Genomic DNA, 15,031 nt, shown 5'->3' with positions numbered 1-15,031 from the left:
ATGCCACTTGTCAGAGAGGGAATGGGAGTTACTCTTGAGAATAAAAATGTAGTTCTGGAGATGAGGTTGGGGTGGGGGGAGAAAATTTGTGAGGAAGATATAGAGGAAGAGACAACTTTCCCTCTCCCCCTTACTCCTCCCTGTTTGACAGTCTAGTTATTTCTGCTTTCTCCCTTGGCTTCCTCTTCTCTCTGCCCCTTCGATGGCACTGTGCTTCAAAACTTGTTCTCTCTTCCCTCTCTCTCTTCTTTCTTGTCCCCACCCCCATCAAGTTCCTTTAGTGGCCCCATCCCATGTCACAGAGGCGTCCACCAGTCGGTGCCACTTCACAGCATGGCTGGCTCAGTCTGAAATACCTGTGCACACTCAGGGTCCGTTTCAGAATCAGCCTTTGCCACCCAGCAAGCTTTGCCAGACTTCCTAGGTTCCCTTGAAGTCAGAGTGAGCCCCCGTACACATCCTCATCCATCTTCCAGTTGGGTGGACAGTCTCCAGATCCACAGGACCTGAGACAGGAGAGGACCTGCCATGTCCTAGACATTGGTAGTAGAGACTGTATAAATGGTGTCAGCGTCTGTTCTGCAGGTAACAGTGAGAAAGTGCGGGGTTCCCTGATCTGTGGATGGGGTATCTACAGCTCAGAGAGAACAAGCCACACAGCTGACAAGTGGCCGAGCTGGAATGCCAGCTGAGTCTTTCCCCGTCCAGAGCTGGTGCTTTGCTACGTAGCAAATGACTAGTCAAATGCTTACTTACTGTGCTTTCTGTTTACAGTTAAGGAAAACTTTTATTAGTATCTTTCTCTCTCTCTCTTTTTTTTTTTTAAATTTTATTTATTTATTTGTGAGAGAAAGCACAAGCAGGGGGAGCGGCAGGCAAGGGGAGAAGCAGGCTCCCTGCTGAGCAGGGTGCCAGACTTGGGGCTCTATTTCAGGGCCCTGGGATCCTGACCTGAGCCAAGGGCAGCCCCTTAACCGACTGAGCCACCAAGGCGCCTCTGTTAGTATCTTTCTCTAAACTGTGGCATTAATTTTTGATTTTTTAATGACGTCTACCTGAATATATTGAGATTAATATTAATAATTAGGAAATCTTTTACTGGACTAGTAAGACTCAAGTATTTGCAAATCTGATTAAGCTTGAATTAGAATTTCTTTGTATTCAATCTTTTTAAAATTACTTTGCTAACTATAATTATATATGTGTGTGTGTGTGTGTGTGTGTGTGTGTGTGTGTGTGTGTGTTATAGAAAATTCAGATAATATAGGGGACAAAAAATAAAAAACACCAGTAATCCCACCACTCAGAGATAGCCACATACCAAGGTCTTCTATATTCCCTTAGTCTTTTGCCTATAAAATACACACTTGCAAATTTCAGATCAGCCCAGTGTCTTGATTATTTTGCTCGGTATACTGCGAGCTGATTAAATATTTGAAAACATGATTTCCTAATTTTCCACTTCATTAATGTATCGGGATTTTTCCTTTTTAAATCATTACCCTCTATTAATACTCACTGGTAGTCTATCAGTGGATAATAATGGATATTATCATTTTTTAAAGTCAGGGTGGTAGTTTAAAAATATTTTATGTATGGAGTCTACACTATCAAAAGGCGCCATTTTTAGGTCATTTCTTTGTTACTTTGAATTTATGTACTGTAAAGATTAAATAATGGTCTATCTTTCAGGGAGAAGTTGTTTTCTAAAAATTACTTCAAAAGTTGGAACAAGTGGTTGGTGTTTTGTTCTAGTAAAAATTTATTCCTTTTGAAAGTGTTTTCATACATCTATTTATTCAGTCAGCAGACATTTATTAAATCCTTTCCTGTACAAGGTGTTAATTGCTGAGAATAAAAAGAAGAAAAGCATTCTTTCTGCCTTCAAGAAGCTTATAATTTATGCAGGTAATATATATATAAACATAATTTTGTATTTAAATATAAATATAATGGTAATAGTATGACTTGAAATAAATACTAAAGTAAAGCCGCAAGCAGTGTGCATGGAGAACACAAAGGAAAAGTGGTTAATTCTGATCAGCGGAATAAAGGGAAGACTTCCTGGAAGAGTTGACATTTGAGCTGGGCCTTGAGGCATGGGTAGGATTTCCGTTGGAGAAAGCAGAAAAGGGCATGTGAGGCTGGGAGTATAGTATAATCAGACCCACAGGCGCTGAGAGAGAGTGCATGTCATATTGAAGAAAGCAAATATTCCAGAGGGATTGGTGTGTAATGTGCCCGGGGGCGGGGTGGGGGGGGACGGTTGGCACAGGGCAGGTGTATGGGAATGAGGCAGAGGGCAAGTAGTAGCATGGGAACCTAGAGCTAGTAGGGGGTCAAACAATTGATGCTGGGTTTGTGCTTGGCTCTGTGCTCAGTTCCTTCTCATCTGTAATCTCATTTGATTTACATGACGGTTTGTGAGCTATTTATAATACCACTCAAAGATGGGGATAAAAGCTCAGTGATTTCCCTCAAAGTCACAAAGCCTGTAAGAGGCAGGACCAAACCTCAAACATAGGCTTGAAGTTCATGCTTTTTTGCCCCCGCCCCTGGCCTTTTTTTTTTTTTTTTCCGTTGTTTTTGGTGTTCTACTTACCTAAGTTAAGATAAGAGTATAGAAAGCTCTGAAAACTATGTTAGGTGTTTGTGGGCATTGCTCTTTTTTTGGTGAGTGATTTTATCTGGCTAGTGAAGATATTATCTGACTAGCAAAGGCAGAGTGAAGGGTGAGTTGGGAAAAGGTATTGCAAGAAATGAGACAAGATTGACAACTATGACAGAAATCCAAGCAACGCATGGCAGGTCTGACTACTAGTGGCAGTGGGAACAGAGATGCAGACACAGAGAGAAGAGATTTGGAGGGAGAATTTAAGCACAGGGAAGACTGACGGTCTAAAGGCAATGAGGAAGGCTGGATTAGGTTCATGGTCTCGACTTTTTTTTCTTTTTATCACACACCCCTTTTAGTAGTTAAGTACTTTTCAGCATGTATCCAGTACACAAATTTTACTATTTTATTTTTTTACTCTTCTTTCCAGTGGATTTTCTTGTGCATATCCATTTTAGAGGTCGCTGGAATTAATTAAGAAGAATGGGTGTTCGGGAAGGAGGTAAAGTTAGCAAATAAGAGTTTTATTTTGGACACACTGAGTTTGAGGTGCCTAAAGTAGTGCAGTCTTTTGGAGATGCTTCTTACAAAATTGAAAGTGAGTAGTGAAGTAAAATCATACTTATGTTCTAAGTGAAATTCAGCTTTATTCTCAAAATAAAGCCTAGTATATTTCTTTTCCTAGTTTTATTTTATGTATAAGAATAATTATAGATTAAAGTAAGGAGTCTGTTTTATATTATTTTTAGCTACATATCTTTAGTTGATTGTCTTAGTGTTTTATCATTTGATTCTCAACTAAATATTTACAGATTTTGAAAATGCTATCCTTGGTGGTCTAAATTAAAGAGTTAGTATTCTTAAAATAACTCTTTTGTGTAGTCTAAAACGGGAAAATCTTTTTTCTTAAGACCTTGTAGATTGTAATTCATTGGCCTATTCAGACTTCCTTAAAATATTCAAAGGTATCAAGCCTAAACATGTCTTCCAAACAAGGAGATTCATCCAAACATCAGAATGTCTTTATAAATGGCTTATGCTTTTCAGTAACTTTCTCAGAAGTATAATTCTCATTTCCTTCTGGCTAGTCCTCTGTTACTGAGTTAATACCTATAAAGCCTAGCCCAAAATACTTTCCATTTATTAAGACCCTACAATTACATGATTAAAGGCGCACAAATGCCGGTTGGTGTTTTGGGGGTGGTTCAGTTCGGTTTGATTTTAATTAAGAATACTATTTTCTCAACCTTCAGCCAACAAAATCTTTTATCCTTAATATTCAAAGCATGTTTCCCTTTGGGGAAGTAGGGATGAAAAACAGCTGTAGTTCCTCCAAATCTCATGAAGTTCAGTTAACTTTCTTCCTTTTGTCTATTTCCTATTCAGCATCAATATCAGTATCCTTGATGAATATTTATTGACTACCCAATGAATAGTGGTACCATTGTAAGTTGATCATATGCTGACGTGGGAAAGCACCTTCTCTTTTTGATAGCTTAATGGATAAAAGGCACAAAGAACTTAACAGACTAGGTCAAATTCACAAAAAGTCTTTGGTGCCCTTGGGCAAGTAGATTCTCAAAACACGTATGTAAAAATGGAAACATTTCTATTGGAAGAAATGGCTCGGCCAAATCAAGTGGATGGGTCTCCCTGATCTTGCCCCTGTCTTTCTTAGACAGCAGAGGGCAGCAGCATGAGATATTTGTTCTCCTGGAGCCGTCAGCTTTCACTAGCTCTTTCCTCCTCTGAGCTCTGTACACACCAGGTGTAGCTGCCTTGAGACTCTGAGGTAGAGGATTAAAGCAGTAAACAAAATCACAGTATAGATGCGTCGTTCATCAAAATGCCAGTATCCGATTTTACATTCTAACACGTATAATCCTGGTCTCTTGCTTTTTAAGCCTTCATTCTAGAGCATTTTGTAGAGAGCAGATATTTAGGACTGCTAGTCATAGAATAAGCCTTAGAGTCGCAGGAGGTTTCTAGTTGTTTTACAGGTAGAAGCAGGATGAGCCAATCTACAGGAAGTGCTCGCCACAGTGACCATTCCGTAAATGTGAATGAATGATTGCTGACACAGAAAACAGCTTGTTTCCGTAGCTGGTCTGGATTCACAGTCTACTGCTGCTTTGTATTTGCCTAGCCTAAAACAGCAGTGATTGTAAAAACAAATTGACTAAAGCATCTCAAGACCTTTGTTTTGGTTCTGCTGCTTTAATATTGTTAAGTGCTCACAGAGCAACCTCTTGAAAGCTTTTTCTCATTGCCTGGAACAGAGCATGTGTTTCCTTTTGTGTTACCTCAGAACTCTGATCATAGCACTCCTGCACACTGTGGGTCACAACCCACTAGTGAATAATGACATCATCATAAAAGGTTGTGACCAGCATTTTATTATAAAGGAAAAGATACTGAACAGGGTAGATTAGAAAATACCACATGCACCATGCAAACTTTTGTTCATTTAAACATATGTTCTGTATACCAGATTGTGAGGTAAAATGTATTTCTTACTGCAGGTCATGGTAAAAAAGTTTTTGAAAAACACTTCACTGTAGCCTGCATGACATCTTCACATAATTCTGGTTTTCAGTCTGTCCCCTCTACTAGACTGTACATGCACCTCTTGAAAGAAGGACTCACATTTTCGCATTTTCTTTATCTTAATTCTGAATACCTAGGACAGATCTGCCTGATATATACAAGGTGTTCAGTAAATGTTTGTGGAATGAATGAATGAGTGCATGAATGAAAATGACTTAATTCCTATGAGCCTCATCTTTTTCATAAATTAGAATGTTACCCACCAGATCTCACAGTGTTATTGTGAAGACCAGTTGAGATATTTCACATTTCCCATAATGTATGTGAAGATGCTTTATACAAGTGTTAGGAGCACAGTCAGGATTATTGTCTGGCATAATTTTTGTTGTTGTTGGGCAAATAAGCCTCAGGAACTCTAGAAATCTTAAGTCTGTGTTCTCAAGGTGACATATTTTTTATTATTCTTAATAATATTATGATAGGCCTTTTTTAGCTATTAAGTTATCAAACAGTCTTAAAAAATTGGGTGTGTGCCTTTTTTAAACTTTTTATTATGAAACATTCAACATACAAAGTAGGTATGGGGAGGAAATATTTTTCTTCTACCCTTCTAGGTTCTTTTGGTTGGTCTGTTAATTAAATTGACATAATATTACCAGAAGATTAAAAGGTTTAAACAGGAGAAGAACAAATTTAATTGCATAGGTACAGGAGCCCCACAAAGTCATGAGAGGCTCAGACACAGGCAATTGAGGCTTATATGCCATCCTGAGCCAAAGAGAAGGTGACGGGAGTCTGGGACTTCAAAGGGGAGGAAGACAGTTCACAGGGAAATGGGAAGAGCAGATGTTTGGTAAACAAATGTTTGTCACACCTGGCAGAGACAGGGCTTTGAACAAGTAGGCTGGTCAGCTTCGCCCAACTTACCACACCTAGCTCACATTCTTTGTAGTTATCTCTAGTGATAGTTCTCTTCTGGGACCAGGCCCTCTATTTAAATTGTTAGAGGCAGTTAAGTGGGAGGTCAAAAGCTCTCCCTGACTCTCATGGGCCTTGATTGTCTTCAGCTCAGAGTAATCCACATGCCATAGTGGCATGTTTCTGGGAGGCTTAGTCTGAAGGCACAGGAGAAGATGGACTTCTGTGTACTCATCCTACTTTCAACAAAGTTAGTTGACTGTTTATAGCCAATTTTGTTTCATCTGCATCCTCTTCTACCTTCTCTTCCCATCTTACTGTGAAAGAATAATGGATTTCTTTTCTTCTCCACCTCTTCCCTCTTCCCCCCTTTCTTTTTACATTTTCAAGTATGTAGAACTTTTTCTTTCTTTTTTTTAAATTTCTTTTATTTATTTTGGGGGGAGAGAGAGAGTGAGTGCAGTGGGGAGAGGCAAAGGGAGAGAGAGAGAGATACCCAAGCAGATTCTCTGCTGAGCGTGGAGCCCTATGCAGGGCTCAGTCTCATGACCCTGAGATCATGACCTGAGCCAAAACCGAGAGTCGGATGCTTAACTCACTGAGCCACCAGGCGCCCCTAAAGTATGTTGAACTTTTAACATTCTTTTAAATGAGTTATTCTCTGACAGGAACTAGCAGGTAAACAAGATATATTATTTCCCAAGATTTTCATATGATGGTGACCAAGTACATTGCAAAACATGATCACATTCCAGAGTTGTAACTAGTTCTGGAGGCTTAGTTACACAATTGCCAACTCTCATCTTCTGTGGAGATGTGACCTTACAGAAAAGTAGAGTCTGAAGCATGATAGATTACTTTTTAAGCTTTTTGAGTTTTTGTTTTGTATCATGTAATAGTCCTCAAGCCTTTGACCCTTAGCTAGGCAACAAAGTGTATCCAACTGAGACTTCTGGAATACTGTAAAGCTATAATAAACTTTGCTTTAAGACTACAGCCCAGTATTGTAACATGGACCTCAGAAGTCATAGTCCACTTAGAAGAAAAGAATTTTTAAAACACAGTAAATAAGAATCACTTAGGTTACTAATTTTTATTGATCTTTTTTGTTTTCATAATTTTGTGATTCAGGCCTTAATATCATCTAAATACAAATAAATTTTGAACTGTAAAGACATTTAATTCTGCCAGATATTTTATGTATGAATTATGTGGAATTTTTCTTCCTTAAAGTCAAACATGGAGTTTATTTTTATTTTTAATAAGGTACTGCTAAGTTTTGCCCATTGCGATAAATGAGTAGTCAGTGATTTTGCATACGCCATTGACTTGAAGTTTTTAATATATCCTTGAAATTTTTTTCCAAAATAAAATAAATACAAGTGCACTTTTATTTTAAAATATTTCAAGACATATTTGTACTAATGTAAGGAGTTTACCCCAAACCCAAGTGGGGAGGGTTGTGGGTCAGGAGTGCCAGCTGGCGGAGGTGAAAGTCAGGTGGTATGAGTGTCTTGACTCTAAAGATGTTGTGAATCATGGATCTGGGTAGATTTCTGTCAGGGACATTATCATTCCACCAGTCTCCCCTGCTGGAAACCTAGAAATCATATTTTCCTCTTTCATTCCCTTTATGTAGGAAATATAGATCCTTATAGGTTGTTTATTTAGAAAAATCTCTGACTTTATCTTTTGCTCTTTTCTTTTTTTAAAGATTTCTTTGTTTATTCTTGGAGGGAGGTTGAGGGACAGAGGGAGAGGGAGAGAATCCTAAAGCAGACTCCCCGCTGAGCATGGAGCCCAAAATGGGGCTCTGTCCCAATCATAACCTGATCTAAAACCCAGGCAGAACTGACTGAGCCTCCCAGGCACCTCTGGCTTTATCTTTTTCTTCCCTGTGACCACGGCATCAGGTCTGATCTTTATCAACATATATCTGGACTATAATAACAGCTGAGAAGAAATGAACTAATGCTTTGTGACTGTGTCATTTTATGTACGTTTAATCCTTAACAAACCTGAGAGGTAGAGCGGTTATCCTCATGTTTCAGGTTGAACTGGGCAAGCTCTTACAGGAGCATTACATTGCTAAGGAGTCTCCTTGCCCTGGGTCTTTCTGCCCCTGTAGTGCATTCTGTATCAAAATACCATGATAATCTCCCTAAAATGTAACCCTTGCCTAATAAAACCTGCAATTGCTGATCCAGCACCTTACAAATTACCAGGGATTGTTCACGTTTGATTTCATTCTGCACAAACTACTCCATGAGGCTACGATTATCTTATATTACTACCTTGTAAGTAACCTGTAATGACTTCTGTTTCCCATCAAACCAATGATAAACTCTTCATATTGATGACATCCCACGTTTTGTGCTATGGCTCTGCTGTATCCATGTAGTCATATCTCTCAGTGTGAACTGGAGTTACTGTTAGCCAGGCGAGCTTCCTTATGGTCCTCTTCAGTTACCGTTCTCATCTCTTCCCGCACGTCTGTTCGGACACAGCGCTTGTCCGCATCACCCGCTTCCCCCCATCCCCATCCTCTCAGTGTGAACTCTGCCAGCCCTACGGGGCCCATTTCAAGTCCCATCTTTTTGAAGAAGCCTTCTCCAATAACTTATGTCTTCCTGTCTGCTTTTCTTCTTGATTTCCTTTGTCAGATATGTTTACCCTTGAATGTAAAATTTTCTCCCTTAACTATAAAACATATATACATTGCTTCATGTAAAAATATTATATAGGATATTTAAAAGCGAAAAGATAACTCCTGGTTTCCCAATCGCAGTTCATAGAGGGAACCACTGTTACATGTCTTTACAGTCCTGTTTCTGTGCATAAACAAGAATGTGTGTGGGCACATATGTGCACACCTATTTACTCACGTGGCAGATAGATACAGATCTGTTTTCTACACAGACACCATCCGCAACACTCTTTCTTTCACTTGACAGTATATCTTGGAAATCTTTCCATGTTTGGTGAGTGGAAGTGATTTCATTTAAACACATTGCTTTATTCCCTCATTTCATGTCAGATCATTTTATGATCTGACCTACATTCTTATCTCCCTTCAAAGAAAGAAACCAGAAACCCCTCAAGAGCAGAAGTAACCATACATTCATTCTCATGTCCATTCCTTTGCTTTTTACTCCTTGTGCATTTATTGCATATTTCACTGTTTGTGCCGTGAAAAATTAAGGATGTTTGCTTCTCATAACCTCTAAGGAGTTAGGATATAGTAGGTAAGAATTGAGAAGGACGGGGCGCCTGGGTGGCACAGCGGTTAACTGTCTGCCTTTGGCTCAGGGCGTGATCCCGGCATTATGGGATCGAGCCCCACATCAGGCTCTTCTGCTATGAGCCTGCTTCTTCCTCTCCCACTCCCCCTGCTTGTGTTCCCTCTCTCACTGGCTGTCTCTATCTCTGTCGAATAAATAAATAAAATCTTTAAAAAAAAAAAAAAAGAATTGAGAAGGACACAGATTTCTGTTACTGGAAATACGCCCATTGGGTTATTTGAACAATCCTTTGCTGAAAACCATCTGAACTGTTGAATATGTATAAAAAAACATCCTCAGAGGGGTGCCTGGGTGGCTCAGTTGCTTCTTAAGCGTCTGCCTTCGGCTCAGGGCCTGCCTTCGGCTCAGGGCGTGATCTTGGCATTGTGGGATCCAGCCCCGCATCAGGCTTCTCTGCTGGAAGCCTGCTTCTTCCCCTCCCACTCCCCCTGCTTGTGTTCCCTCTCTCGCTGGCTGTCTCTCTCTGTCAAGTAAATAAATAAAATATTAAAAAAAAAAAAGAAAGAAAGAAAGAAAGAAAGAAAACATCCTCAGAGCAGAAAAGGGCAGAAAATCAAAGGAAATCTAAGGAACAGTGAGAGTTCATGGAAGCTTAAAGAACCAAGCTACTGTAGCCCTAAGGGCATTTGCCAATGCAGGCGAATTTGAGCTTTGCTTGCCTTATAGGTAGTAAAACCATACAGAAAACTAAGGAAATGATCATAAAATTCAGCCTGATGAATTTGGGGGTGGGGGTGGATGTAGGTAGTTTCTGGGGTACTCAGAATTTTCTATTTATTAACCTGGTGGCAGCTATCCAGAGAAATTTAGTTTCTAAACAGCATATTTATTTTGTGTAAATTTCTATATGCATGTCATAACTGACAACAAAGAAGTAAATGTAGAACAAGTTGTAAAACAATATATACAGTACGATCTCACATGTGCATATGTTACGTAAATGGATGCATGCATGTGTGCATATTACGTAAATGGGTTGTGTAATTCATAAATTTTACATGTTGATATAATATATAAATTTGTTTGTATACATGTATAAATATGTGCATTTGGGGCTGCAAGTGTGTGTGTGTGTGTATTTCATGTACGTAGAAAAAGATCTGGAAGAGTATTCACCAAACTACTGAGGGCAACCTTGAAAGGTAGAATAAGTGTGGGGAAGTAGAAAGGAAGGAACCTATACTTTGTGCTTCACTGTGGTTAAATTTTTTTAAAGTAATCATCATTATTATTTAGGTTTTTTTTTTTAATCAGACTTACTGAAAGATGTGGCTTCTGTCTCTGCCCTAAGTATAAATGGTACTCCTGCTGCCATGCTTCATGCCACTTGGCACAGTACCTTTTTCTTTTTTTTTAATTCATATCTTGTTCTTTTGCTAGGCTGGAGCTCTTAAAGGGAACAAGACAGTATTGTGCTTATCTTTCTATTTCTTGTACCTCAAAGAGAGCAAAAGTCTGTAGGCATCCAGGAGATACAACATTTCCTTAGAGGCTCTTTTGAATATTATTTTGTACCTGGCACAGCAGTGGGCATAAAGTTGGCACAGCAAATACAGGTTGATTTGAATTAACTGACACTTTGTGGAACCTGTAGGCAAATGTGGAGTCCTCCATGCGGTGCCCCTTTTGATCTCAGAAAGCGGGAAAATGAAAATACTTTCTGAAAATTAAACTAAGAAATGAACATGTACTAGATTAAATCCAAGAGAGCCAACGCGAACCTAAGAAGCATAAAGACTCCTTGGACAGTAAGATTTCACTGTAATTGAGGGTACTGGCATCTTAAAAACACCCAAACATATAAAATCTTCATCAGAAGAGCATTTTCTCTGTCTTTAAGACAGAGAAAAAGAAAAGCAATCAATTTAATTGTTGTGATACCCAACAGAGCACTGTCTGACCAATAGCACCTGCCAGGTTGAGGCATCCATTCAGCCTGCTTGGCAGGTGGATAACCCTGTTGTGGAGAGCTGCAGAGCCTCACGCCATTTTGTGCTGGAATCCTGTGTAATTAACTCCACTTGCTCTGCTTCCATGCCCACCAAGCTTCCCTCTGGTCATTTGCCTTCCCAAGGAGATAATGCACTCTCAGGCTGATGGACATTCAGTAGCCTGATTCCTCTGCTGTTCAATGTAAATAATAAAGTCGCCTTCTTTTTTTTTTTTTTTTTATACATCAGTGTCTTGTGAGTTTTGTTAGCATGAGTCTGCATTCCTGGGTCCAGTCAAAGAGATCGGGTATCAGAGTCTGTGAGGCTCATCAAGGTAAATACTACCTTGAGGGCATCTGTTGGAGCGGACTGCTGGATTTCCCAGGTGATGCCCATCCATGTCGCCATGCTTCATGTTGCCTTCCCATTCCCCACGTCACCAGAATAATTCTGCCCGGAAGTAATCTATTAAGAACATCTTCATCATGTGCACATTTCAGTTAGAGAGTACCAAATACTATTATGTCAGTGAGAGTAGACCCTTTCCTTCTGGGTGAGTATTACTTGTTTGGTTTGGCAAATTTCACACCTGTATGGAGGGATGGAATATAGATTGTCAGTGCCACATCATGAGGATCCTCTGACAACTCATTTCCAGTTCTGGCTTCTCAGCCTCTTCTGGCTTCACTCTGGCTCTCATCTCATTGTCCACATTGATCCTGGCATCATTCTCAAGTCACTTCCTAATCTGGGTCTCTCTTGCAGCAGTGAAACCTAAAGAAGATGGAGGACACAATGAGGTCGACAAGATTAAGGATAAGGATGCAAGTAGAGCAGGCAATGAACGAGGTTATAGAATGTTTTTCTTCCATTCTCCTCTTTCTCTCTCTCCTCAAAACAGCCCCAGTAGCATTTGAAAGGGTTTCCCATACCACACATATGACATGTTCAGCTCATCTATGAATATAATGGAACTTAGACCAGATGTCAATAAATCATTAACAGCAATTTCTTGCTAAGAAGGATATCAAAATAGATAACAGGGCAAAACCCATTACATCTCTTAGTGAATCCTGGAATGTTTTTCTAAGTGAATATTACCTCAAATATGACGCTGTCAGGTGGTTTTACTCAATTACTAAATTGTGGTTTTCCCCCTTTCTCCTGTTCTTCCCTTTCACCCCAGCTATTAGCCAGCATAACTGACCACCAGATTTCACCATAAATTTATCAGGAATTTACCCAGAGCAATCCTCAGTTGTCACTACTATTTAAAATACATTTTTATGAGTAGATTAAAACCTCACAAAAATTCCAGATAGAACAGATTAAGATAGAATCTTAAAAAGATGTTTTTAAAACTTGGTTTTTAAAACCCATTTTTTTTAACATTCATGATTTTGTCCATTTATACAGTTGGAGTTCTGCGGCAGAATTAGACACTGTTGGATTATTAGTGCGTGTAATAAGTTCATGAGACCTCTATCTGTGTACGTCCTGACAGAGCTGTTCTTGTGTGTTGTTGAATGATACGGGGCTGAATTGCTAGACAGGTAGTTGTGGACCATTCCTGGTTACCTAGATACTAATGAAGTAATCAATGAATTCACCAGGCCTTTTGACCCAATTCGCCAAATGTGCTTTCATTTTCTTTGGATGAAAGTTGATGCTAATGAGGACAGGGTCCAGTTTCCATCCCCTTGTAAGCAAGGTTCCTTTCACAGCCAGAGACATCGTAGACGTGAGATCATAGCCGCCCTGGGACCCCACAGAAATGGAAGTTAGGCCAGGTGGTTGAAACACAAAATAATCAGGCCTATCACCACTCTGAAGTACCTGCCCTACGTTTGTGGATTCGTACAGCATCTTAGACAAAAGTGAGCATTTCTAAAGCAAACCTGGCAGTTTGGTATGTTTTTTATGTGGATAGGGGAGCTTACCAAAAAAAGAAAGATCGTATTCCCTGCCTTTATTAAATGTTCAGTCACCTGAGGAGAGGATGCGCATGGTCAGCATTTATTTAAAAAACACCCAGAACTTTTGAAACTACCTGTATTTTTCAGAACTTACATACATCTTATCATTTTACCAAAGTGCCTGATATATATATATGTCAAGGTTCCTCCAAATCGGGCAGTACATAAGCTGTACTATGACTAAAGGAGTAGAGTGAGCCAGGGAAAGAGGGTCATCTGAGAAGTAGTGAGTGTTTGACCTCCTATTCCTGCAGCTCCCTTGCCCTAAGCCCAGCCCACTGCCTTCCTTTTCCTTTTTCTCTGTCCTTCTGTTGAAGGTCAGAGTCTAGATAGGGATTCACTAGCCAGAACTGAAAAGACAACCAGATTGTAGAACAGAACTTGCCTGAAGTTGGGTAGCATTATCACAAGCTGAAGTTTTCAGTTTTCAAAATTATACACATCTCTTCAGATCCTGATAGACCCTTTGTATGGAAGCCACCCTTTCATCCCCTGACTGCACAAGGCCCCTGTATAAAATGGCCGAGGAGACAGAAGTTCCTCTTCTCTCTCAGTTCTTTTCTGGCATGTGTTTTGTTCAGCTCTCCTGCAGCCTTCTGACTCTCTGCCTCTTGTCCCCTTTTCAGTAAAAGTTTACCCTAGGGCTTGATGTCATTAGATCAGTCCCTGTGTGTGTCTGTGTGTCATGTATCTACGTGTTGTTTTAGTTTGTAATACACTTTAGAATAGTCCTTTCTAACCAAGCATTTCTTAAATTTTTAGAATTGACTATTCAGTCTAAAAATTACCCTCAACAAATGTATATGCACATAAAATGTTGGGTGCAATTCTATGGTATTCATGCACTCCTAATGTCTGTTTATGGATCTCAACTGGATTCAGAATCCCTCTCCCATGATGGAATTCCAAAGTTCTCTACATGCATGATGGCTTGTGGGATTTGAAAATACATTCATTTACCAGATACCCATTAAATGCCCACTCTGTGTCAGGAGCTATGCAGGGCACTGAAATGAGGTGAAAAGGACAGTGGCCCACCCATCAAAATTTCCATTGTAGTTGAGGAGACAGACAAGTAAACAGATGATTACAAATCAGAATAGATGCAGTAGTAGGGGAAGTACGGGTTACTTTGGGGAACACATCAGATGAGTGTTTACTTCAGCTTTGGGATATCAAGAAATTCTCCTTACAATGATACCTGAGTTATTCTCCCAAGTAGAAGGAATGCTGTGTACAAAGTCAAGGGCATTATTGATTTGTATGTCGTGTTGAGAAATTTGGATTTGATTTTAAAAGGCCTTAAGTTGAGGGGATAAGAACTGATCTGTGAGGAAGATAAGTGACTGTAGCCTGGAGAGAATGGATTGGGAGAAGCAGGACTGGAGGCTGGCAGGCTGTGGCAGTAAGCCAAGCAGACAATAATAGTGATTTTAACTGAATTACTGAAGAGTGCCCAACACACATCAGCAGCGTGCTTAATGACGGGTGTTGCTGATGGGAGAAAGTTTCTATAGAAACAGTGTTCAGGGAGGGGCCAGTGAATCACCGATAGAAATGATAGTTGGAGCCAAGAAGAGTATGTAGAATGAGAGGAGGGGGCTGAGGTTTGGACCCGGCAAAACCACGGAGAAAGAAGAGGAATCTGACGAGAAAGCCAAAGAGTATAAAGAAAGTAAAAGTTGTTCCAAGATGGAGCCCAAGGGACAGAAGGGAGGAGTAGCAGGGTGGCAGCAACAGTCG

General features: G+C 39.9%; 1 protein-coding gene across 3 annotated transcripts in view; it reads left to right on the top strand.

Annotated features, from left to right (window-relative positions):
• Positions 1 to 15,031, top strand: part of NSMCE2 (NSE2 SUMO ligase component of SMC5/6 complex) — a 209,593-nt gene that overhangs the window by 92,131 nt on the left and 102,431 nt on the right. Inside the window, exon 5 of one of the 3 annotated variants that reach the window (XM_087864624.1) lies at positions 12,081 to 12,161. The exons of 1 other annotated variant lie outside the window; for it this stretch is intronic. In XM_087864624.1, coding sequence (XP_087720750.1) covers positions 12,081 to 12,161 — 81 coding nt within the window. Of the gene's footprint in view, positions 1 to 12,077; positions 12,162 to 15,031 lie in introns of all 3 variants that reach the window. One more of the 3 variants, XM_045805649.2, reaches the window with a different exon arrangement.

This window comes from Ursus americanus, chromosome 9, assembly GCF_024610735.1.
Source record: "Ursus americanus isolate L20-20 chromosome 9, mUrsAme1.1.p, whole genome shotgun sequence".
In the NCBI taxonomy this organism is placed as follows: Eukaryota; Metazoa; Chordata; class Mammalia; order Carnivora; family Ursidae; genus Ursus; species Ursus americanus.
This window is presented reverse-complemented; position numbering and strand designations above follow the sequence as displayed.